General features: G+C 58.6%; 2 protein-coding genes across 22 annotated transcripts in view; both read left to right on the top strand.

Annotated features, from left to right (window-relative positions):
* Positions 1-470: 470 nt before the first annotated feature.
* Positions 471-8,492, top strand: SPATA20 (spermatogenesis associated 20). Of its 3 annotated transcripts, XM_039476329.2 has the most exons (17): positions 471-621; positions 1,080-1,127; positions 1,643-1,813; positions 1,914-1,978; positions 2,186-2,340; positions 2,419-2,562; positions 2,664-2,865; positions 3,351-3,481; positions 3,580-3,684; positions 3,896-3,970; positions 4,066-4,275; positions 4,356-4,548; positions 4,885-5,053; positions 5,328-5,539; positions 6,888-7,087; positions 7,872-7,952; positions 8,133-8,492. In XM_039476329.2, the coding sequence occupies exons 1-17, from the start codon at positions 545-547 to the stop codon at positions 8,301-8,303; spliced, it is 2,409 nt and encodes an 802-aa protein (XP_039332263.1). In that variant the 5' UTR covers positions 471-544; the 3' UTR covers positions 8,304-8,492. The 3 variants fall into 3 exon arrangements, with proteins under 3 accessions (XP_039332263.1, XP_039332261.1, XP_039332262.1); XM_039476327.2 differs by lacking the exon at positions 1,080-1,127; XM_039476328.2 differs by lacking the exon at positions 471-621 and having other exon boundaries at positions 1,036-1,127.
* Positions 8,493-13,447: 4,955 nt separating this feature from the next.
* CACNA1G (calcium voltage-gated channel subunit alpha1 G) overlaps positions 13,448-23,495 on the top strand; it is a 67,469-nt gene continuing 57,421 nt past the window's right edge. For 12 of the 19 annotated variants that reach the window (XM_074388599.1, XM_074388597.1, XM_074388604.1 and 9 more), the window contains exons 1-4: positions 13,449-14,613; positions 21,835-21,955; positions 22,151-22,284; positions 22,662-22,759. In XM_074388599.1, the coding sequence (XP_074244700.1) occupies positions 14,381-14,613; positions 21,835-21,955; positions 22,151-22,284; positions 22,662-22,759 (586 nt within the window). In that variant the 5' untranslated portion in view covers positions 13,449-14,380. Of the gene's footprint in view, positions 14,614-21,834; positions 21,956-22,150; positions 22,285-22,661; positions 22,760-23,495 lie in introns of all 19 variants that reach the window. The other 7 variants (XM_074388610.1, XM_074388608.1, XM_074388609.1 and 4 more) reach the window with 2 other exon arrangements.

Genomic DNA, 23,495 nt, shown 5'->3' with positions numbered 1-23,495 from the left:
ACAGTGGCAGGCAGCGGGCGGACACTTAATAAATATTGGCTGAATGTAGCCAATGAGGTCACGTGTAACCTATGAGACGTAAGATAGGTACATCAGTAACATTCGAGGAAGGCTTCCTGGAATGGGTAGGATCTGAGTAGGACCTAGCGCTGAGGAGGCTGCAAAAAGCAAAGCTCCTTAGCTGGTGGACCTGGCCAAGGCATGCCTTCGTCTTGGATTTCATTTCTTGTTTGTAATATGGGCAGGGGTTGAATAAAATGAACTGAAGCTCTGGCATCCCACGGCCCTCCCTATTCCCACGAGAAGGGCCATCCTCCCTAGACAGGGGCAGAGCCCCATTTTATGCACAGAATGGGTCCCCCCAAGCCCGGGCTGCCTGATCTGCAATTCTGCGCTCGGCCGCAGGGCGACGCTCGGAGACCAGCCACTGTCCCGAGTTCCAGCGAAGACCCGCCCGCGGCTCCATGGGTGACCGGCCCGCCCCTCGCAGCCTCCTGCCCGCCCTTCCTGTCCGTGGCGGCCGGGCCTACTGCCCCGAGCAGCCATGCTGAGCGCGCGGGCCTGGCTGGGCCGCCTTCTTCTGCTGCCCCGCGCCGGTGCAGGCCTCTCCGCGAGCCGCAGGTACGGGCTGGCCAGTGGGCCCCTAGGGCAGTCCCTGCGCCTGCCTGTGGCCCCAGTGTAGGGTCTTCCGGACACCGGTCCCCAGTGTCTGCCTGGACCACCCCTGCATGCCTGGTCTTCCCCCACCCCACCTCCGATCTGCTCGAGAGCTGGCCCTGGCAGTAAACCCCTCTTCCCCTCCCCTTCCCTCCTCTCCCCTCCCCTTCCCTCCTCTCCGCTCCCCTGCCCTCCTCTCCGCTCCCCTGCCCTCCAGTGCGGTGCCAGCTCCCCAGACTGCTGACACCACCTCCAGGAAGCCTTTCTTGCACCTCAGTGCTGGATACTGGGTCAAGGGCCTTTCTCCAGTAGCACCCTGTGCCCTGTTACAGCCCTTTATTGCGGCATGGAGCTTTTGTCATTTAGGTCTCCCCACAGTGCCCACTTCCAGGCTGAACTCCCTGAGACCTCTGACTGCCTAGGTGTCCCAGGGTCTGGCCCCAGACCTGGCCCCACAGGAGTCCCAGCAGGTGGGCATTGAGTGAGGAAGTCCCTGTGTCTGGTTTCCTTTGTTTGTCCCTCACCTGGTCCAGTCCCAGACCCTACAGATCTTGGCCCGTTCAGCCACCACCACTAGGCCACCTTCTGGTGGGGCCACACCCAGGCCTGCCAGACAGATGCCTTCCTGCAACTGCTCCAGGAAGGGCCCCGGGAGGGGCCCAGGGAGGGGAAGGAATGGAGCCCCAAGAACCATTCTGCCCATTGTGACACGCCCTGACCTCACAGCCACCATTCCCATCGCCAGGCCCAGGAGGTTGGGGGAGACTAACCTGGCAAGGAGCCCCCAATGAGCCACCTCTCCTCACCCCCCAAAAAACATAAGGGGGAGCACAAAGGCCACAATCCCCCCCGTGGTTCAGAAAGGTGGGTTGGGCTGGGCGCAGGGGTTCTACAGGGGTGCTGAGTGGAATGGGGCAGGTGCTGGGGAGCCTGGGCGAAGGTGGGTGGAAGCCCTTGGCTTGTCTGACCCAGTGGTCCTCACCAGGGGTAGCTCCTCCCGGGACAAGGACCGAAGTGCAACGGTCAGTAGTTCAGTGCCCATGCCTGCTGGAGGGAAGGGAAGCCGTTCTTCCTCTACACCCCAGAGGGTCCCCAACCGCCTGATCCATGAGAAGTCACCATACCTTCTACAACATGCCTACAACCCCGTGGACTGGTGAGCACCAATCCTGGGGCCCTGCCTAGAGTTGCTGGGGTCCTAGGTCCCTCCCAGACCCCTTGGGTTACTGAGTGATGCCCCACCCTGCTGGGCCTAGGTACCCCTGGGGACAGGAAGCCTTCGACAAGGCCAGGAAAGAAAACAAGCCGATTTTTCTCTCAGGTGAGGCTCTCATCTTCTCTGATTGGGGGGTGGTGGGTTTGGTGCGGTGTGCACAGGGAGTGGCAGTGGATGGGGAGGGTCCCCTGGGCCTGGTGGGTCTCCCAGGAGACCAGAGGCCAGGACCTCTTCCATCCAGCCAGGGTCACTTGGCCAGCCTCCCTCTGACCCATCGCTGGCCCCCTGACTTCTTCCCGTGGTCCTGTTCAGTTGGGTACTCCACCTGCCACTGGTGCCACATGATGGAAGAGGAGTCCTTCCAAAATGAGGAGATCGGCCGCCTGCTCAGCGAGGACTTTGTGAGCGTGAAGGTAGACCGAGAGGAACGGCCCGACGTGGATAAGGTGTACATGACGTTCGTGCAGGTGCGCAGCCCTTCTTGGGAGTGTGCGTGCCATGAGAGCTCAGGGCGGCTTCCCTCACCCTCGCCCTCTCTCTGCCAGGCCACCAGCAGCGGTGGGGGCTGGCCCATGAATGTGTGGCTGACTCCCAACCTCCAGCCCTTTGTGGGGGGCACCTATTTCCCGCCTGAGGATGGCTTGACCCGAGTTGGCTTCCGCACGGTGTTGCTGAGAATACGGGAACAGGTGCGTGTGCCTCAGAGAGTCGGGAGGGACCAGGCTGGGGGGCTAGGAAACAAGAGCCCCTCCCCTCGGCTGACCTCCAGGTATGCCCCTACTGCCCACAGTGGAAACAGAACAAGAACGCCCTGCTAGAAAACAGTCAGCGTGTCACCACCGCCCTGCTGGCCCGATCAGAGATCAGCATGGGCGACCGCCAGCTGCCACCCTCTGCGGCCACCATGAACAGTCGCTGCTTCCAGCAGCTGGACGAGGGCTATGATGAGGAGTACGGTGGCTTCGCTGAGGCCCCCAAGTTTCCCACACCGGGTCAGTGCCCCATGCCTGGCTTTGGACTTCTGATTTCTGCACTGGTCAGGGACTTTATGGCTCCTGGCTTCACCTGTAGCTTCCTGTCCTCCTGACTGGAAGCGACCTCCTTGCCCCTAGACTGCCGGTGGCTATCAGTGAAGACCTGACTGCCGGTCTCAGCAGTGACCCTCTCACCTTGACCTAGATAATGGCCTTCTGTCCTCTGACTTGGTCACTGACCCAGTGACCCTGGCTTGACTAATGACATTTTGGGCTCTGGGGTGACAAGTAACTTTCTGGTTCTCTATGAGCCAGTGATATTTTGACCTCTGGCTTGGGCTGTGACCTTCTGTCCTCTGGGTTGACTGCTGACCTCTCAGCCTGTCCAGAGACTGCCTGTTGAGTAAACTCCTGGCCTTTGCCTGGCCCAAGGCCTGCTGCCCACCCCCGATTTCCGTTCTGACTTCGATTCTCTCACCCCCATGTTCTTGGTGCCCGCACAGTGATCCTGAGCTTCCTGTTCTCCTACTGGCTCAGCCATCGACTAACTCAGGATGGCTCTCGGGCCCAGCAGATGGCCTTGCATACCCTGAAAATGATGGCCAATGGGGGCATCCGGGACCATGTGGGGCAGGTGACGGGCACTGGGTGTTCCCTGGAGGGGCAGCAGGAGGCCGTGGGGCGGGACAGAGGCTGGGACCGGCCTCCAGCTTTGCATCCTACCTGGCACAGGGCTTTCACCGCTACTCCACAGACCGCCAGTGGCACGTCCCTCACTTTGAGAAGATGCTCTATGACCAGGCACAGCTTGCTGTGGCCTATTCACAGGCCTTCCAGGTGATCCCTGATCCCGGCCCAGAGAACAGCCTGGCTGTCTCTCACAAAGCCTTACTGGTGATGGTGACTCTTCTTAATCTGCACCCCCAGTTCTCTCCCATGCACTCATTACCCAGGCTCCCCTCCCCCACCTGTCTCGGAGAATGTTGCCCCTTCCACCTGGGCCGCCCCAGTGACCGATTTTCACAGCCTCCCTTCTTCCCTTTCTTAGATCTCTGGTGATGAATTCTACTCTGACGTGGCCAAAGACATCCTGCAGTACGTGACTCGGAGCCTGAGCCACCGGGTGTGTGTCCATGGAGGCAGGCGAGCCTGGCTGCGGGAGGGGTCGGGACCGCCACTGCCCTGCGGGCCGGGGCAGCCAACTCTCCCCTCCCACAGTCCGGAGGCTTCTACAGCGCGGAGGATGCCGACTCGCCCCCAGAGCGGGGCATGCGGCCCAAAGAAGGCGCCTACTACGTGTGGACGGCCAACGAGGTCCAGCAGCTCCTCCCAGAGCCTGTGCTGGGTGCCACCGAGCCGCTGACCTCAGGCCAGCTCTTCATGAAGCACTACGGCCTCACGGAGGCTGGTAACATCAGCTCTAGTCAGGTGAGGACTTCTGGGGTCACCGGACGGGCCCTGGTGCCTGCCAGTCTTCTGAGCTCGCAGACAAAGGCCGTTCTCCCCAGGACCCCAAGGGGGAGCTGCAGGGCCAGAATGTGCTGACCGTCCGGTACTCGCTGGAGCTGACCGCTGCGCGCTTCGGCTTGGATGTGGAGGGCGTGCGCACCTTGCTCAATACGGGGCTGGAGAAGCTCTTCCAGGCCCGGAAGCATCGGCCCAAGCCGCACCTGGACAGCAAGATGCTGGCCGCCTGGAACGGTGGGGCTGCGCGTCTGAGACCCGGCCTGTCGCTCGGATCCCCCTTCACAAAGCCCCCGTCTGTCAGGCACCTGCCAAACGCTCACTCTCCCTTTATTGGGGTTATTATTCTCAGTTGACAGAGGCTTAGGGAGTTTGCATAACCCGCCCAAGGTCACACACAAGGGCTGAGAAACCCGCCGTGCCTGGGAACGCCCACCGTGCCTGGCTCTGAAGGCCAAGGTCTTAGGGCTCAGCCATGGCTCCAGGGAGGTGTTGGGGCTTGCGGTGTCAGGGTGGACATGCCGGGAGGGTCCTGGCTAGCTTCTCACCACTACTTGTCTCTCCTGCCTCCAGGCTTGATGGTGTCAGGCTATGCTGTGACCGGGGCAGTCCTGGGCCAAGACAGGCTGATCAACTATGCCACCAATGGTGCCAAGTTCCTGAAGCGGCACATGTTTGACGTGGCCAGTGGCCGCCTGATGCGGACCTGCTACACCAGCTCTGGGGGGACTGTGGAGCACAGGTTGGGGGCTGGGTAGAACGGGAGGGTCATCTCCCCACGCGTCCCCAGCCTACCTCTGTCCGACTTCTCCTCTCCATGTGGACTCCAGTCCTGGCTCTGCCAGGTGCTTGCTGTGAGTTCGTAGCCTCCCTGGGCCCATTTCCTCATCCGGGAAGTGGGCTGATGGTGCCTGCCTGGGAGGGTTCATCGGGAGGATTCAGGGAACACATGCATGAAAGGGCCTCCTCTGGGAAAGGGCCTCTCCCCAGCCCCTCCCCTAATGCCTGTCCCCCAGCAACCCCCCGTGCTGGGGCTTCCTGGAGGATTATGCCTTTGTGGTGCGGGGCCTGCTGGACCTGTATGAGGCCTCACAGGAGAGTGCATGGCTCGAGTGGGCTCTGCGGCTGCAGGACACGCAGGATAGGCTCTTCTGGGACTCCCAGGGTGGCGGCTACTTCTGCAGTGAGGCTGAGCTGGGGGCTGGCCTGCCCCTGCGTCTGAAGGATGGTCAGTGGGGGTGCAGGGCTAGTCCGGGGTCCTGGGAGGTGTGAGTGCAGCGTGGGTGATGGGATGGTGTGGGCAGGAGCCCTCCTGGCTTCCTGTCTCTGCTACTTATTAATGGTGTGATTTTTGGCTGCTGTGATATTTCTGAGTCTCAATTTCTTTTTTTTAAATAGTGACAGAGTCTTGCTATGTTGCCCAGGCTGATCTTGAACTGGGCTCAAGCGATCCTTCCACCTCGGCCTCCCAAAGTGCTAGAATTACAGGCATGACCCACTACCACTCGGCCTGTTTTATTTCCCTTCTCTTTTCTTTTCCCTCCCTCCCTTCCTTTCTCTCTCCTTTCTTTCCTTCCTTCCTCCCTTCTTTCTTTCTTTCTTTCTTTCTTTCTTCTTTCTTCTCTCTCCTTCCTTTTTTTTTTTTTTGAGACAGGGTCTCACTGTCACCCAGGCTGGAATGCAGTGGCACAATCTTGGCTCACAGCAACCTCTGCCTCTGGGGCTGAATCAATTCTCCAACCTCAGGCCCCTGAGTAGCTAGGACTGCAGAATTTTTTGCGGAGATGGGATTTCTCTATGTTACCCGGGCCAATCTCAAACTACTGGGCTCAAATGATCTGCCTGCCTCGGCCTCCCAAAGTGTTGGGATTACAGGCGTGGTCCACCGTGCCTGGCCATTTTTTTTTTCTTTTTTTTTTTTTAAAGAAAAGAGATGTGGTCTTACTATGTTCCCCAGGCTAGTCTCAAACTACTAAGCTCAGGTGATCCTCCCGCCTTGGCTTCCCAAGTGCTGGGACTATAGGCATGAGCCACCATACCTGGCTGGCAAGGAGGTTTGAAGCAGATTGTGGCCTGTTCTGGTGTGGGTTTAAGGTTACTCTGACCACTGGTGGAGAGAAGGTGGGTAGGGGAAACAGGTGGCCAGTTAGGAGGCTGTTAGTCATGCTCAGCCCAGGCAGGCACTGGTGAAGGCTCAGGCCACGTGGAAGTATGAGATGGGGACATGTGGTGGGACTTGGATCTCTTCTGACTGCAGCCCTGGCAAGACTCATAGGTGGATTAGAAGCAGAGGGAGAGGGAGAGGAAGGGGACAGGATGATGCCACTCGAGCTGGGTGGCTGGACAGAGGTATCAGCAGTGAGGAGGGAGCCTGACTGACAATTGAGGCGAGGACAGGTGACGTGGAGGGTGTCATAAAGAGAGCAGCATCCACAACCAGAACGGGGAAGGGCGGGATGGCCGGGGCCTTTTCTCTGTCCCATCCCCCACGTGGCCCTGGATACGATCCTGGGACAGGGTCCTGGCACTCAGTGACCTACCCTTACCCATACTCCCTGCTTCCCTGTGTGCTGCAGACCAGGACGGTGCAGAACCCAGCGCCAATTCTGTGTCAGCCCACAACCTGCTCCGGCTGCACGGCTTCACGGGTCACAAGGACTGGATGGACAAGTGCGTGTGCCTATTGACCGCCTTCTCCGAGCGCATGCGCCGTGTCCCGGTGGCACTGCCCGAGATGGTCCGTGCCCTCTCAGCCCAGCAGCAGACCCTCAAGCAGGTGGGGGATGAGGGCACCTGAGTTGAAACCTCGGGCAGGAGGGAAGCTGAGGCTGTGATGGCAGATGGGAACAGGGGGTGGGATTCCTGGGCTGTCCCCAGAGCTCAGGTCTGTGTGTGTGCATGTGCGTGGATGTGCCTGTCAGGGAGGCAGAAGTTCATGTGAGTCTCTGGTGGCTGGTGAAGTGTTTCTCTGTATGTCTTGGTGTCAGTGTAATTGCTTCTGTTTGTACTCTATTATTGGTGTGTGTGCATCCGGGTGTGTGTGACCCTGGAGGTGTATGTCTATGCACTTGCCTTTGAGGGGGGTGCTGGTGTGTTTGTCATGTGTGTTTGTCTGTCTGCGTGTGGATTCCCCCATCTGCAGGTTTGCCTCTGTGTCTGCCTGCATGCATGTGTCTGGGGTTTGTGTGTGTGGTATCTGCCTCTGTGTGGGCATCTGCTGTGTGTGTGTGTGACTACTGTGTGTCTCTCTGGATGGATCTCTGTGTGCTCCGGGTCTTCTGGGTGTGTGTCTCCCCATGTTTGTATCTGTATCACTGTGTATATGTGTGACATTGCCACTTTGGTATTCTCGTGTGTGTGTGTGTGTGTGTGTGTGTGTGTGTGTGTGTGTGTGGTTTTCCCACTTGCCAAGCATTAACTCATCCTGGCAGCTGAGATGAGTCCCTGTTCTTTCTTAGGGCTATAGGGTGGGGTGGAGGGAGGATGGGGAAGCCCTGGTGGTCTAGGGCTCAGCTGCTCCCTCCCCTGACATAATGGCGTGACCTTTCTATTGCGGTCAGATCGTGATCTGTGGAGACCGACAGGCCAAGGACACCAAGGCTCTGGTGCAGTGCGTCCACTCTATCTACATTCCTAACAAGGTACCCCATCTGTGAGCCCCACTTGCCATCTCCCCGGAGCTGCCCCCTCCCATCCTCAGCTCCTCAACATCTCCTTCCCCTTAGAAGGTTGGGAAGAGGAAAATTCCCTGTGGGCCTTGCCGATGGACAAGAGGGAGAGTCACCCCACTGGTGAATCTCCCTGCTCTGCTGCTGCCCTAGGTGCTGATTCTGGCCGATGGGGACCCCTCGAGCTTCCTGTCCCGCCAGCTGCCTTTCCTGAGTACCCTCCGACGGCTGGAAGACCAGGCCACAGCGTATGTGTGTGAGAATCAAGCTTGTTCGATGCCCATCACTGATCCCTGTGAATTACGAAAACTGCTACATCCGTGACTGCCCCGACCCCCTTGGGCTGGGGCAGAAAGTGGAGCTTCCCAGCTCACTAGAGACTCAGGCCCTGCAGGGTCCTGTAGAACCTGTGGCCATCCCTGAGACCTTGCCACCAGGTGACCTCGGCCATACTCACTGCCCCCCTTGGGTGCCCACTCACCCTAGAATAAACTTAACACTGTCCCGCGGTAACCTCAGGGTCTCAGCTTTCTGGGAACCAGTAGCTCAGGGTCCCTTCCTCTGGGAGCCCACCTGACCCCTCTGCCTTCTCCCATTTCTCCTTTATCCTCCAGGGGTCAGCAGCCTGACCCTGTCCCATCCATGGTCATTGCAGCCTGAATGAATTTACTCCTCTGAACTGAGGTCAGGGGACTAAAACCAAATAAAGATGCCCAGTGGTGGGCATGGAGGTGTGGACTGGCCCAGGAGGGAGAAAGCCCAATCCTTGCCCTCAGAAGAGGTTAAGAAGGGAATCTGGGCCGGGCGCGGTGGCTCAAGCCTGTAATCCCAGCACTTTGGGAGGCCGAGGCGGGTGGATCACGAGGTCGAGAGATCGAGACCATCCTGGTGAACATGGTGAAACCTCGTCTCTACTAAAAATACAAAAAACTAGCTGGCGTGGTGGCGCGTGCCTGTAATCCCAGCTACTTAGGAGGCTGAGGCAGGAGAATTGCCTGAGCCCAGGAGGCGGAGGTTGCGGTGAGCCGAGATCGCGCCATTGCACTCCAGCCTGGGTAACAAGAGTGAAACTCCGTCTCAAAAAAAAAAAAAAAAAAAAAAAAGAAGAAGGGAATCTGCCCTCCCCTCCCCATTGTCTTCTTGTGTTGAGCTGGAAAAGGACAGAGATGCTTTATGTGAACTTTTATATTTCACAGAATGGTGACTTTGCATATGCCCTGGTGCACTGTGGGAACTGATACTGCCAGGACTCAGACATTTCTTTTGGGGTATCCATCTAGCCCCAGCCTCGAAAGGATGGAAGCAAGGCCTCCTTGCAGGAGGCCATACTGTCCATTCGTCTGCTTTCACACAAGCTGGTCCAAGGAAAGAGTTCTCTTTCATTTGGAGCATCTTTTGGGTTGGAAGTCCTTCCCCAAATCTATCTGAGTCCTCCTTGCTGCAGAGAAAGCCTTCCTGTGACCTCATCCTTTTCCCTAAATGTTGGGAGACGTTTCTGAGCCCTGTCCTTGGCACATACAACTTCTCAGGCTCCAGAAACCCCATGTAGCTTCCGTGGGTTGAGGGATGGGGACTGGGACACATGGTTTGGGAAGGGCAGGTGCAGAGTGATGGGGCTGACGGAGGTGGGGGAAGCGGGGGGAGGAACTGTCCCTCTGAGCCCTTTGGGACTCTGCTGAGCCAGGCATCCTCATAGCCCCCCAGCTAAGCAACACAGAGAGCTGAAAGAGGCTGCTAGAGACAAGAAGGCCTTCATGGGGCCGCCGCTTGCGGAGGATGTCAGCAGTGGGGAGGAGTGAAGCCGGAAGGAACCAGGAGACTGGATGGAGTTGCTCCCTGCACACGGTCACACACAGCCACACATGGTCACTGGGACCAGAGTCAGCTCTGTCTGGGCAGCCGGGCCCTCAGTGCAAGCCACCGGCCCATCTGGAGGGGATTAGTGCTCTGGCCAACAAGGTCAGCTGGCCCCTTTCTAGCTGGAGCCCACTCAACCTTGCCAGGAAGTGAGAGCTGGACAAGTGGAGCCTGGCCTGGGGAGGAGGCAGGGAGGGAGGATGGAGCATGGTGAAGCACAGGTGGCCTTTTTGGCAGCCCCAGCCCTGGCTTTGGAACAGTCTGGGCAGCATGCCAAGCCCTCTTGCCACCATCGTCCCATTGACCCTCATGAATGAGTTGGCAAGGCAGGTACCTTCAGGCTCGTATGTATGATACTCAAGGCCTAGAGAGGGTAAGAGACTGGCCTTCGACCCCTCAGCACTTCTGGTTCTCTCTAGGGTCTTCAGGGTACAATAAAGAACCCTAAGGCTTCCTATTCTCACAAGAGGTCCAGGCACCACTGTGGAGGAGGTCTGTCCCCGCAGCGAGTCTGCTCGGCAGCTCCTCTCTCCTTCCTTGGATGAGATGTGCACACGATGATGGGATTCTGTAAATGGGTTCGGAAGAAGGAGTTACCTCCTTAAAAGGGTTCGTTCTTCCAGGAGCGCTCAAATTTCTGAAGAAGGCAGGGTCCCACGTAAATCTCGCTCAGATGCAGGATTAAGAGTTCCTGCAGCATCCCTTCTCCTTTGCTGGTCCCTCGTGCGTGTGCACTGGTTCTCCCAGCAGAACAGCTGTGGGCCAGGGTCACTGGAGACAGGGCCATACTGTTTGGGCAGTCACTTAGGTAACTTCGTCTTTCTGAGCACCCCCCTTCCTTATCTGAAAAGTGGGGTCCACCCACCCAGTTCTCAGGGCTGTTAAGGTAACTAAATGGGAATAATGGTTGTATCATCCCTGAGCAAAGGGTATCACAGATGGGAAGATTATCTCAGCTCCGCAGGGAGCCAGATGGGCTGTGAAGGAGGGGTAAAAGCGGGGCTGCAGGGGCTGGCTGAGCAGGGTGTATATGGGGGGTTCTTCCTAAAACCCAGAAAAGCTCTTAGACAGTTAGGCTAAGCGTCTTTGTTGGGAAACTGAGGCCCAAAGAAAAGAATTTCTTGTCCCTTTGTTTCCCTTTCCCTGCCTGAAGTCATTCATTCACCTAACAACTTTGTGCCGACACTACACGAGGCCCTAGTGAGCAAAATGAACATAGCCCCTCTGGGAACACAGAGCCTAGATGGGGAGACAATCATTTCATTACTGCAAACACAAACATATAATCCCAGCCTGGGTTAAGAGCTGTGAAGTTCCAGACTTACGTCTGGCTCGGTGCTGTATCCTGAGCACCTTGGCACTTAAGAGGCATTGAAATACTTGCTGGAAAGAAGGCTACTCTGAGGAGGTGATGTCAGAGCTGAGGCTTGGAGGGCTGGAGTTAAATAAAGATGGTTTCAGGTGTTCCTTTGCCTTCCCTGTGGCTCCTGCCTCTGCCTGCTCTCTGGCACTCAGGCAAAGGGTAAGCATCTCCGACTGGCCATCAGCCCCAACATGCCCAGTACAGGGATGAGATCCTTTCTTGTGGAGCCAGTCTTCCCTAGGTCCTGAACCCAGGGAGGTACACGTGGATCTCTGTTTATCCAGATGGTGCTTTTGTGCCTGCCCTCCTTTCGGTCATATTCTAGAACAGAGTTCAGCCCACAGTCCAGGGGTGGTCGGGATGATGGATGGGGTGTGGAGCCTGCTGACCACCAGGGGACCTGATCATTGGGCTGGGTCAGTCTTTCTGGCCTCATTTTCCCCTCTGCAAAGAAGGAGTGATGAGTGTCCCTACTTCTCGCGCCAGCCCCTGGACCTCTACCCTGGCGGGAAGGGCAGGCCGACCCGGCAAACTGCCGACTCACGGGAGGGAAGAAGGTGTCAGACGCGCGGAGCAACCATAAATAGTCCCCCTCTCCCAGAAGACGGCACGGAGTTCAAGACTCTGGCGCTGCATACTCAGAATGAGAGCAGAGACTCCCGCCAGGAAAAAAAGGCACTTAGGGGATCTGCTCGTTAGCATGAAATGCAAATGAGCCCGCCCGGCCTCATTTGCACAACTCGGTGCGTGGATTCAGCGAAAGGGCAACCAGGGAGACGACGGCGCAGCAGCCACTCTGCCACTTCCCCCATCCCCTCCTCCCATCGGCCGGGGCGGGAGCTGAGACGACCCAAACCCCCTGCGGTGGCGGTGGCGGGAGGTGCGCAGGGCTGTGTGGGTGGCGCAGCCTTAGGAGAGCGAACAACGCCCAGGAGTGGGGGATGAGGGGTGGTGATGCAGGTCATCCCGCCCATCCCTCCGCTTCTCCGCAGTGCCGTAAGCGCCCCAAAATCTCCGGAGAGGGAGCTGATTGACCCACCAGGTTTCGCCGTGTCTACCTCTCGAAAATGCTGGGGAAGCGCTTCCCGGCGTCGAATCCTCGATGTTCCCCACTCCACCGGCGCCCAGCATACCCGCGGCGCTCCGCTCCCGGGTACCCACAGCTTTCTGGAGTGGCGCAGGCGGCAGGAGAGAACTAGAGTCGACTGAGCCCCAGAACTCGGGGAGGTAGGCGGGGCAAGGGCCGGGGTCTGCGCTTGCGTGTGCGAGCGTGGAAAGGACAAACCCACGAGGATCCGCTGCCGGTAGGGTGGAGGTGAGCGAAGGCGGCAGGCCCGCTAAGTTCCAGTTCCGCGGACACTCTTTCCCTAGACACATTGGGACTTAAGAGAAACTGAGGCACGACGTTGGGAGATGGCGCTGGTGGGGACTTTGAAGGTCGAGTCGAAAAAGCCCAGCTCTGTGCTTCTGCCCCTCCCACACACTCGAGACCCCCACAGGTTTCTTCTTAGGGGTCCTTGCTCTGCTCCTTAGCCGCTCCTGGGGATCCGGGCTCTGCAGTCCAGCGCGACATGCCTTAGGCCACGTGTTTCAGCACGAAGCCCCTGCGTGGAGTCCACGCCCTTCAAAACACCCCTAGGGGCAAGGAGATGAAGCTCAGAAGCGTCAACCTGAGGTCAGGTCCAGCGGGTTAGGGTTACGAGGTCAGGGTCAAAGTCTCAGAACTGGACTTGGGAGCACGACCAATAAGCCCAAGAGATTGGTGGAGGCCACGCCCAGACCATGCCTACCCGAGCCTTTCCCGAGCTCCGCCCGTTTCTCCAAGACCAGCCCCCTCCAGCCTGAAGCCCCACCCCCGGGACGTCCAGCTCCGCTCCTTCCCTTCCCAAGTCCCGCAGCCAGGCTCAACTCCGGGGTAGGAGATTAACCAGGTGGAGACCTGGGAAGCTCTGAGACCCTGGTCACAACCCTCAGCCCCGTGCCGCCGGCCTCCTTTCTTCCCCAGGCCCGCCCAGAGCTGAGCTCCGCCCTCAGGCTGCGGCGCGGATCTGGGGTCGTGGACAAAGGATACCCGGGGCCTGCGGCGCCAAGACAGGACCCCGCGCCGAATACTCTGATTCTTCGGGCTCCCTCCAAGGGAGTCCCAAAGACCCCAACGGCCAATAGGAAAGTGGGTTCGGTCTGGGCAGCAGTCTGATTGGCTCCAGCCTTCGGGAGCGGACCCAGGGGCAAGGGGAGGGGAGAGGGGCGGTCCTGGGTTTTGGGGTGGGAATCGGATTCCAGCTGTAGTTCCCTCCCGGCGCTCCCGCCCGCACTGCCACGGCGGCCGGCCAATGGGCGCGCGGCTCGGGACCGGCGGCGTGCGGCGATTGGCTGCGGGGCTGGCTGGGGGCGGGGCCGAGGCTTGAAGTTGGAGTGAGGGATCCAGCTGTGGTGAGCGCCGGGCTCCTCGCCGCCGCTTTCGCTCGCTCGCTCCGCGTCTCGGCCGGAGGAGGAGGCAGTGGCGCCGGCGACAGCTACGGCAGCGGCAGCCACCGCGGCGGCTGCGGCGGCGGCATCTCCGCCTCCACTCTCGCCCGGGACGGCCCCCAACCGTCTCCCCGCCCCTCCCGGACCGTGAGCCCGCCGCGGGGCGGGGGAAGAAGCCGCCCCCACCCCCTCCAAGCCCACCCCTAAAGAGATCCCTCCTCCCCTCCCCCGCCGCCTGGCGCGGAGCCGGGACGATGCTGACCCCTTAGATCCGGCTCCAGCTGCGGCGCGGGAAGCGGGGGCGCCCCTCCCCGGACCCCCGCCCTCCGCCGCTGCCCCCCTTCTCTCTCGCCCTCTCGGGACCGCTTCGCCGAAGGTAGCGCCGAATCGGGCAACCGGAGCCTGGGCGCGAAGCGAAGAAGCCGGAACAAAGTGAGGGGGAGCCGGCCGGCTGGCCCGGGGGAGCCCCAGGGGCGCAGGGGAAGCGGGACTCGCGCCGGGCGGGGTTTCCCTGCGCCCCGGCGCTCCGCGGGCAGCATGCCCCTGCGGGCAGGGGGAGCTGGGCTGAACTGGCCCTCCCGGGGGCTCAGCTTGCGCCCTAGAGCCCCCCAGATGCGCCCCCGCCGGGGCCCCCGGGTTGCGTGAGGACACCTCCTCGGTGGGGCGCCGCTTGCCCCTCTCCGGACCGCCCGGGGCCCCGGCTGGCCAGAGGATGGACGAGGAGGAGGATGGAGCGGGCGCCGAGGAGTCGGGACAGCCCCGGAGCTTCATGCGGCTCAACGACCTGTCGGGGGCCGGGGGCCGGCCGGGGCCGGGGTCAGCAGAAAAGGACCCGGGCAGCGCGGACTCCGAGGCGGAGGGGCTGCCGTACCCGGCGCTGGCCCCGGTGGTTTTCTTCTACTTGAGCCAGGACAGCCGCCCGCGGAGCTGGTGTCTCCGCACGGTCTGTAACCCATATCCTTCGGGGCACGACGGCCAGGCGCGGGGTCTGAAGGGGGACGGGCCGCACCGCCCGGGGTCGGGGGGTGGAAGAGAGGACCCACCGTCAGGCGAGTCGGAGAAGTGAGCTCGGAGGGTGGGCGGACGAGAGGGGGGCTGCCAGGGAGGGGAGGTGGCATCAGAGTGGGAGCAGAGACGCGAGCAGGTCTCGTCGGTAACCCGGGCTTACCCCACCTCCATACACACACCTCAGTCCTCCTGGGTGGGGGGTGGGGTGGGATCCAGGCCAAGAGAAGAGAGCTGTGCCCCGCTGGTTCGCAGCTGGACGCCCTCCAGATGTGAGCAGGGGAGGGTCGTCATCCTCCAACTGTGGGAAGCTTCGGGAGCCTGGGAGCTGTACTCTGCCCGCGCCGGTTAGCGAGCTGGGTTTGGTTTCCGAGTTTTGAGGGGGGGCGCGGTGGGGAGGAAGCTGCGGGGACGGAGGAGGGGGAACCGCAATCTCCTGGGTTTCCCTCCTTCCCCCGCCCCAAAGTTTGCGGCGGATTCTAGGGTCGGATCCCCCCACCTGGTCCTTGAGGCTGAGGTTTTCACTGACCCAGAGGGAGATGTTGGGGGGGCGGGGACCAGGTCCTGGCCCACCTCACCCCCCACTCACGGGTTGGAGGCACAAGGAGATTCCGGCGGCGGCTGATGTCAGGGGCACAGAATGAGAACAAGATGTGGTGGAGGGGAGCTGTCTGCCCCCAGAGCTGGAGTGAAGCCCCTTTCCGCTAGAGCTCAGTGCCGCGAGTGCCTCCTTCCACCCGATCTCCATGCGATGCAGGGTGCTTAAGGTTGGGTTGGGGAGTTTTGTGCTGGATTTTTCTTGTGAAGGGAAAGACTGTGGCAAGAGCTTTTTTAGCAAGTGGGGGATGGGATTTTGCTGGTCCAGGTTACTCCTCCCCTTTCACAAATAAAGAGTGCTCCTGTAGACCAGGTATGGGGGGCTGCAGGCCTGCGAAAGTACTGGGGGGATCGTGAGACTCTAAGTGCATTCGCTAAGGAAGACTCGGGTCCATCACCCCAGGGTAGAGAGAGGTTTGGGGAATGCAAGCCCCAAATTCGAAAGAGATGGATTTAGCACTGCCCCCATCTGCCCAGGCTGGAGTGGTAGGGGAGACCCCCAGTCAGCCCCGAGCACAAAGTGCCCCTTGACACATGCCTGGCCCCAGGCTCCCCGGTGGGTCCTGCCACCGAGGGAAGGAAAGGTGGGATGAGGTTTTGCTGCCGTCCCGGGTCTGGACAGCTTCTCCTGGTTCATTCCTTCCAGCTCAGAGGTTCTTATAGACTGGGGTGGGAGGCCCCAGGTCTGCCTTGCAGCCCCTGTGAGCCTAACCGGGACTCTGCTTTGGGGAAAGGGGGTTGGAAGGTTGGTGCCGCCCTCACTCTCTGCAGCTCTGCTGCCTCTAGTGCGCAAAGCAGGGATGAGCTTGTGCCCCCCCCCGCCCCCCATCCTCTACACGCTGTGGGTCTCCGGGAAGCTCCCCTCGTCACACCCTCTCCTCATCCCCTGCCCCTTCTTCCTTTCTCTCTGAGATGCAGAAAGAGGGGTGCAGGGCTCAGAGGTCTGTGGTCCTGCTGAATAGGCACAATCTTGAGGTCTGAGCCCCCTTCCCCAGACCCCTTTCTCCAAGGCAGGGATGGAGATGGAGAACGGATATGGCTGGAAAGGATGGACTCTGAGCAACTCTCCTCTCTGCCCCTAGCCATTTACCCTTTCCATGAATGGGAAAAAGCATCAACCTCTATGTCCTCCTTCTCAAGGGTCCCAGGGGAGAGAGAGAGAGAGAGAGAGAGAGAGAGAGAGAGAGAGAGAGATATCTTCTGTCCCTTCCCCCTGAAAACAGACCTCTAGGCTAGCATCTTTTCTCACCTGCCTTCTCTCCAGGTGCTAGTGGAGGCTCTGAAGGCAGACTCCTTCGATCTGAGGTATGGATGGGGGCAAGTGTTGAGGAATGACCTGAGAGAAGAGAGGTGGGAGGCCAGCACTCACCTTGGGAGTCGTGAGCAGCTTCCCACAGGGGAGTGGTAGTCTGGGGTGTGGGGCATCAGCATTACTAGGTCTGGAGGAGCAGCTAAGCCTGGGTTGCCTGAGGATGGGTTGAGAACAATTTTTTGGCAGGGGGCTGCCTAAACTGTGGCCCCTCAGCACTTCCGTCCTGCCCAAGTGCCAAGAGACACCTGATTTCTGCTGCCAGAGGGGCTCTGAACTGCCTCCTGGGCCTCCCTCTTTCTCTTTGTGGTATCTGTGACTCCCCCAAGGCTTCAGGAGGTCCTTCTACACCTCTGAGCCTGAGGAACATGACACTCCCCTCTACCCCCCAACTAACTGAAGCTAGTTAGGCTTTTCTCAGACCATTCTACTCTTGGTCCCTCCTTTTTAAGAGACCAGGTTTCCTAGAGAGGAGATCTAGACCCAGGTAGGAAGAGAGTGCGTGTGTGTGCGCGCGTGCGCGCGTGTGTGTGTGTGTGTGTGTGCGCGCGTGCGTGTGTGTGTCGGGAAGGGAGGGCAACAACAGGCACAGAAGTGCAAGTTTTGGTGTGGAGAGCAGGGTACTGGCAGACAGTCACCCCTGCGTCGGACGACGAACGTGCTGGCCTTTCCAGTGAGTGTTCCTGCGAGTGTAGGGCGCGCACTCCCCTCCAGGGGAGGAGTTCCTCCGCATTCCCTCTCTGGCTGTTGTGTCACATCTGGAAGTTTGTGTAGGAGTTTCTCCAAGCTCAGAGCCCAGCACAGCTTTTTCTCATTTGGAAATCACAGGCTGGCATTTGGGATGCCGAGAGAGGGGGAGTGGGACAGGGGCCAGAGGGGGAGAGGGGAGCCTGCCAGGAGTCGGGGGAGGAGAGGGGGGAGGCCTGAACGGCAGGAGCCCTAATGGCTTCCAGAAGTGAGTGTGAGTGAGTGACTGTGCGTCACTCTGTGTGTCTGAGTGTATCCCTCTAGAGGGGTGGGGGCATCACAGTTTCTGGAGCCTTCCTTGCCACACTGTCCCAGTGCCCCAAGTCGGCCTATTTCTCTTACCTAGGGAGAAGTCTCCATTTCTGTCCTCAGAGGAAATGGTGGTGGGTGGGGGGGTGTTCTTCCTGTGTCTTCATCAATTCCCTCCTCCAATTTCCAAAGCCTAAGCTTGCCGGAGGAGATTCTGGGTAGAAGGGCTGGGGCTGGAGAATTGAATGGAATTGAGGGGGGCCAGATCACCCCTTGGCATGGTTCCTGCCCCAGGCCCACTTTCCTTCTGGGACACACACACACACACACACACACACACACACGCCTTCCCACCCGCTCTGCTCCACCGCTCTGCTGGGGGACTCCCCATCACCCGTAGTGCCAACTGGAGCCATTCCTGGGATTACCCCCACCACATAGCCCCCCCTCACCCTCGCCTGCTCCCACCCAGCACTCACCCCGCCCTGCCTGCCTCAGCCAGGATGGCGACAGACACAACTGCTCACACGCAGACATGCGCATGAGCGCGCACGCACACATACACACACACACACACGCACACACACACACAGAGTCACAGACGTTTGAATCAGATTTCTGGCCTATTTCCTCTCCCAAAGATTCCAGCGGACCGTCTCTCTTGTGTCTCTACATCTCATGTCTCTGTCTCTGGGTGGGGCCGGCTGCCGTTCTGTGAGCTTCAGTTTTCAATTCAGCTGGAAGCCTCTTTCCCCCTACACCCACGCACTGGATCATGGTGAAGGGGGAACCACAGGGAACTAGGCTTGTAAGAGTCTGGGCTCTGCTGGGGGAATCCCCCTTTGTGCTTCAGAGCAGGGTGGAGCTCCTACATCCCCTGTAACCCTAAGGACTGCCAACAGACACCAGCCTGTCTGTGGGATGGGTGAGGCAAGGACCTGCTCTCCTGCTGCCTCACTTACTAGAAGGCCAGGACTCCTGGGTCCAGGCCCACTTTCTCCTCAACATTCCTTAGTCTCACATTTCCAGGCTCCTAGGAGGGAATGGGGCGGCTGGAGGGCTTGCTGCCCTTCTCAGCTCATGCTCAGAGCCCCGGTGCCCCGGGAGGCGTCCTGGCCACCCCACTCCTCTCCCTACTTCTCTCACCCTTGCAGCTGCCAGGCTAAGCCAGGGTTCTATCTAGATAAAGCCCCACAGAGAGGACTCATTTGTGGAGATAACATGCTCTAGTTCTCTCTCCCAGGAGGGAGGAAAGGAGGAGGGATGGAAGTGGGGTTCCTCTCTCTGCCGTTTCCTTTTTCTCTGCTTTTGATGGTGGGTTGTGGGGAGAAGAAAGAGCCTCCCCTCTCCTACCCCCTCTTTGGGATCCACTCCAGCCTGGACAGTCACCATAGCAACAGTAGACATGTGACCGCACAGGTCTCTCACAGTCACTATGGCAACCAGTGTCCCCCGTTCCCTTGGTTACCATGGGGATCTGTCACATGGTTTCCCCCCCAACCTGATAACCTGTGTGTCTCCCTGATTCTCCTCCCCTGCCTGAGGATGAGACAACAGCCTCAGTAAGGGGAGATCATGTGAGAGGGGTCTTTTTAATTACCATGACAACAAATCCACACCACCTGGTGACACATCCTACTGTTGTTAATGGCAACAGAAGAACATCACACAGTGACATACTGCCATGTTCCCAAGGCAACGAGTCCTACTCTGAGAAGGGTGAAAGACTCCCCCCCCCCCATTAATTATTCCTCTATTCAGATTGTCCCAAATTGTCTTGTGCCTTGGTCTCTTCCCTGTCTGTTTATGCTTACTTGTCATGGAGGGAGAGGTACAAGGGGGACAGGGCGCTACCTGGAAATAGGCTGAATTGCCAAGGGGACCATTAAGTCATTAAGCAGGGGCTGCCATGGTCAAGAGCTGCGCATGGGGTTATTTAGGGGCATCCTCTGCCTATAAGAGGCCTCCATTCTGAGCCTGTTTAAGGTGGGGACGGAAAGAGGGACAGCTCCTCTGTGGAGTCACTTCTGTACCTTCTCCCACAGTTATAATCAATTCACCTCTATCAAGGGAAACAAGGTAGGAAAACCTGAATGGGGAGACACATCTGGCTTCTAGGCAGGGAGATTGATTGATTGTTTGATTCATTCATTCATTCGTTCAGTCTTCCCAGGTATTGATCATCTGCTCCGTGCCAGGCACTGCAGCAAGCTCCATAGGGGATCTAAAGACATATCAGAATGCCCCTGCCTGTCAGGAGCCCCAGCCTGGCAAGTGCACAGATGACTAATATGGTGGAACTGTGCCATTAGAGGGGTCCAAGCAGATGTCCTGGGAGCCCCTCTTCCTCAGAGAACTACCCCCTCCACATAGCGACATTCACTCACATGGGCTCCTTCCAGACCCCCTTTCCCCTGCAGAGGAGGGGAGGAGAGCTGCGTGGGGAAAGCAGACCAGTTTTTAAGGGTAACTGTGTCTTTCTCTTTCCAAATGATGGCTCCCTTCCTGTCCCCCTTTTTCCGGGGTGACCCCTGGCTGACCCCCATTCTGGGGAGAGATCCACTGCGCTACAGCTCTGCTCAGAAAAACAGTTCCATGGAAACAGAGCATTCTTTTTATTTCCTCCCTCCCATCTACTTACCCCCCAAAACCTAGAACTTAAAAAAAAAAAACAAAAAACTCTTACTCTTGTAAGGGGGTGGCGGTTAGGGAAACTGCTGTGCCTTAGGACTCTCGGGGTGTCACAGACAGTGGCGAGCAGGGATGTGAGTCTAGGGGAAAGAGCCTGGTGGTGGGGAGGAGAAGGGGGCTGCCAGGGGCTTGAGAGAGTCATGGGCTGCGGGGTAGGGCATGTGGGCCTGGGAGTCAGAACAGAGATGGGCTCTGGCTGGGACCAGCTGGGAGGAAGGTCCATAGGTTCCTGAACATTCCTTAGGGCCTCTTCATGCCTGGCCAAAGCCTTCTCATTCCAGAAGCAATATTTCACCCACTTGGGGCCCTACAGAGTCTGGCTTGGTGGGTCATGCCAGGAGCTGCCCCAATATCTCTCCCATCCCCATCCCCAGGTGGTCTCTGGTCTCCTTTCCCCAATCCGCTGCTCTCTGCGAGTTTCTAGCCTCTACTCTACCCCACCCTTCTCATATGTTCCTTAAGGAAAACAATATACTTGGTCATTTAACTGTGAGTCTAGTGCCTGGAACCTTCTAAGGTCCAGAGGCCGTTTTGTACATTTTCCCGCTGATGGGCTGGAAAAGAGTCACTCCATAGGATCCACTGTGTGGAAAGACCCAGGGTTTAGAAAGAACCCCTCTCTCCTGCTTGCTGTTTTGGCTGGTCTGGGCTGGCAGCCACAAGCAGGTGTGATGGCAGCACGGCCTGTGGGGGAGGGGGTGGACATTGTCCACTCTGCACCACTTGGGAGCTGTGCCTAGCATCGCACCTGACACTTAATGAGTCCTCAATATTTAAATGTGTGAATGTGCCTAGTGGTCAGGTGAGGGTGTTGAAAGGTTGGGAGGCCGGTGATGGAGGAGGGAGCCTTGGGCTCTGGTGCTGTGGCAGGGGGCACTGCAGCTTTGGACCTCTGCCTTCCACCTAGTGCCAGGGCAGTCATGATGGCCCCTTTCTGCCCGCCTGAGCAGCTAGGGTGTGCAGAGGAAAGTATCATAGCTCAAGAGTTGGAAACCACCGTCCCATTCTGGCTTCCTGGGTGACCTTGAGCACATGACTTTGGCACTCCTCAGCCTCAACTTCCTTGAGTTCCGGGGAAGTAAATGATCTACCGTGGATACCTCGTAGGGCTGTTGTGAGCATCAACTGTGGCATTGTGTGAAAGTGCTTGGTAAACTGTAAGGCAGGCATAATCCGACTTTAGGTTTGTATAACACATTCACATACAGTATCTCATTTGCTTCTCACATCTACCCTGTGAGGTAGGGAGAATAGGATTCAGATTCTGCAGCAAACTCAGAGTGTCTGGCATTTCCACAGGCATGATCGATTCTATTCCCCAAATGGCTTGTGCAAATAGTCAGGGTATTTGTGGCTTGTCTTCCTTTACAGATGAGGAAGCTGGGTCCAGAGAGGTGAGATGACCAAGGTGGGACTCCCCTTCTCGGATGGGGAGTCTGGAGCAGGGGGCGGGTCAGGCCCCTGGTGCCACACTTGCTTAGCCTCAGATGGAGTAAACAATGAGGAGGTGTCAGGGCGGGCCTGGGGGCCAGCCTCAAGCTCCAGCCTTGGCCAGCTGTTTCCTTGACTGCCAGTACCTGGTTTGAGCGCATCAGCATGTTGGTCATCCTTCTCAACTGCGTGACCCTGGGCATGTTCCGGCCGTGCGAGGACATCGCCTGTGACTCCCAGCGCTGCCGGATCCTGCAGGTGAGTGAGTGTGTGTGTGTGTGTGTGTGTCTGTGTGTGTCTCTGTGTGTGTTGGGGGTGGGCCCTTCCTAATCTTAATACCCCCTACTCCTTCTCTGCAAGAGGCCCTGACACAACTGGTGGGGGCTAGGATGGGACCAGAAGGTATTCCCTCACTCGCTTCTCAGTTTCAGCAGCCTCTTGTCCCCACATCAGGCCTTTGATGACTTCATCTTTGCCTTCTTCGCCGTGGAGATGGTGGTGAAGATGGTGGCCTTGGGCATCTTTGGGAAAAAGTGTTACCTGGGAGACACTTGGAACAGACTTGACTTTTTCATCGTCATCGCAGGGTGAGGGCCTGGGCTGGGGTGGGAGAGCAATGGACCAGATCGGTCCCTTCCCCAGGGACCTCCCGGCTCCAGCCCAGTTATAGCTCTGATTTCTCCCTGGCTATCTCCTGAGGGTCTGAGACTGCCCTGCCTCTAGCACTGTGGCCTATATTCTAAATTCCAAGGCCCTCTTCCTAATTCTGCCCCCTTCTCTGATGGGCAATCTATCCTCGTCTCGGGGGTAGCCTTGCTTCCCAGACAGAGGCAGATCTTCAGGGTCCCTTGGTGAAGGAGAAGAGGTTGTCCCGCTGTCCGTAAAGCAGGGTTCCTCACTGACCTCTTTTGACCCCACGGTGGCCTCCGACTCAAAGGGCCTCCCTTTGGGCCCCTCCCTGCAGGATGCTGGAGTACTCGTTGGACCTGCAGAACGTCAGCTTCTCAGCTGTCAGGACGGTCCGCGTGCTGCGCCCGCTCAGGGCCATTAACCGGGTGCCCAGTGAGTACCCCTCGGCCCTCAGCCCCTGAAGAGAGTCCCAGGAGCAAATGTGGAGATGTCAGACCCAACCTCTACCACTGTGTCCTCACCTGACCCTTCACAGGCCCCGCCACAGAAGGGCTTAGCGGGGAGCTGGGGTTGCTGGAACAAAGTGGAAGTCCTGACCACGGGACTGTGGGAGTTACCGGGGAAGACCCCTCCTCATTTTAGCCTGGCTTTAGGCCAGAGTCTCAGAAACATCTCAGCTGACCCTCTCCCTTCAGCTAGATGATCACTCACCCCGCCCTCGGAGGATGGGGAGTGGGGACTGGAGAAGCTGAAAGGCAGGGAGAAGATGCAAGGTGCGAATGGCCTTTTCTAGCCAGAACAGCCTCTCATGCAATCTGGTTCTCGCTGGTGAGCCACGCTGGCCATGCTGAACATGACTTCTCTCAAGACAAGGCCACTCCATGTCTCACCCTCTGCCTCTGTCCCCTTCCTCCTTCCTGCCCCCTTCCAACAACCCATTGCAGTGACTGCCGGGCCCATTATCCAAATTAAACTGCATTGGTTTCTGGAGCCAGAGAGGCTTTGGCAGCTCTCGCTCCCCCTACATCCTGCCCCCTCCTTCTGCTCAGGCCCCCTTTGCAACTCCCCAACCTACACGAGCTGCACATGGTCCCTGCTGCGGTCCCAGGAGTGGGGTGATGGAGGGTGAATGCATGTTTCTGGGGCTCGGTACCTGGCTGTGTACCTG

The sequence above is a fragment of the Saimiri boliviensis genome, chromosome 17 (genome assembly GCF_048565385.1).
Source record: "Saimiri boliviensis isolate mSaiBol1 chromosome 17, mSaiBol1.pri, whole genome shotgun sequence".
Lineage (NCBI taxonomy): Eukaryota > Metazoa > Chordata > Mammalia > Primates > Cebidae > Saimiri > Saimiri boliviensis.
This window is presented reverse-complemented; position numbering and strand designations above follow the sequence as displayed.

Excerpts from the sequence above, each read along its gene's own strand:
- SPATA20 (XM_039476329.2), top strand. The coding sequence starts at position 545 with ATGCTGAGCGCGCGGGCCTGGCTGGGCCGCCTTCTTCTGCTGCCCCGC. Across the intron at positions 1,979-2,185 it reads CAAGCCGATTTTTCTCTCAG|TTGGGTACTCCACCTGCCAC; the intron begins GTGAGGCTCTCA and ends GGTCCTGTTCAG. Across the intron at positions 5,540-6,887 it reads GCCCCTGCGTCTGAAGGATG|ACCAGGACGGTGCAGAACCC; the intron begins GTCAGTGGGGGT and ends TGTGTGCTGCAG.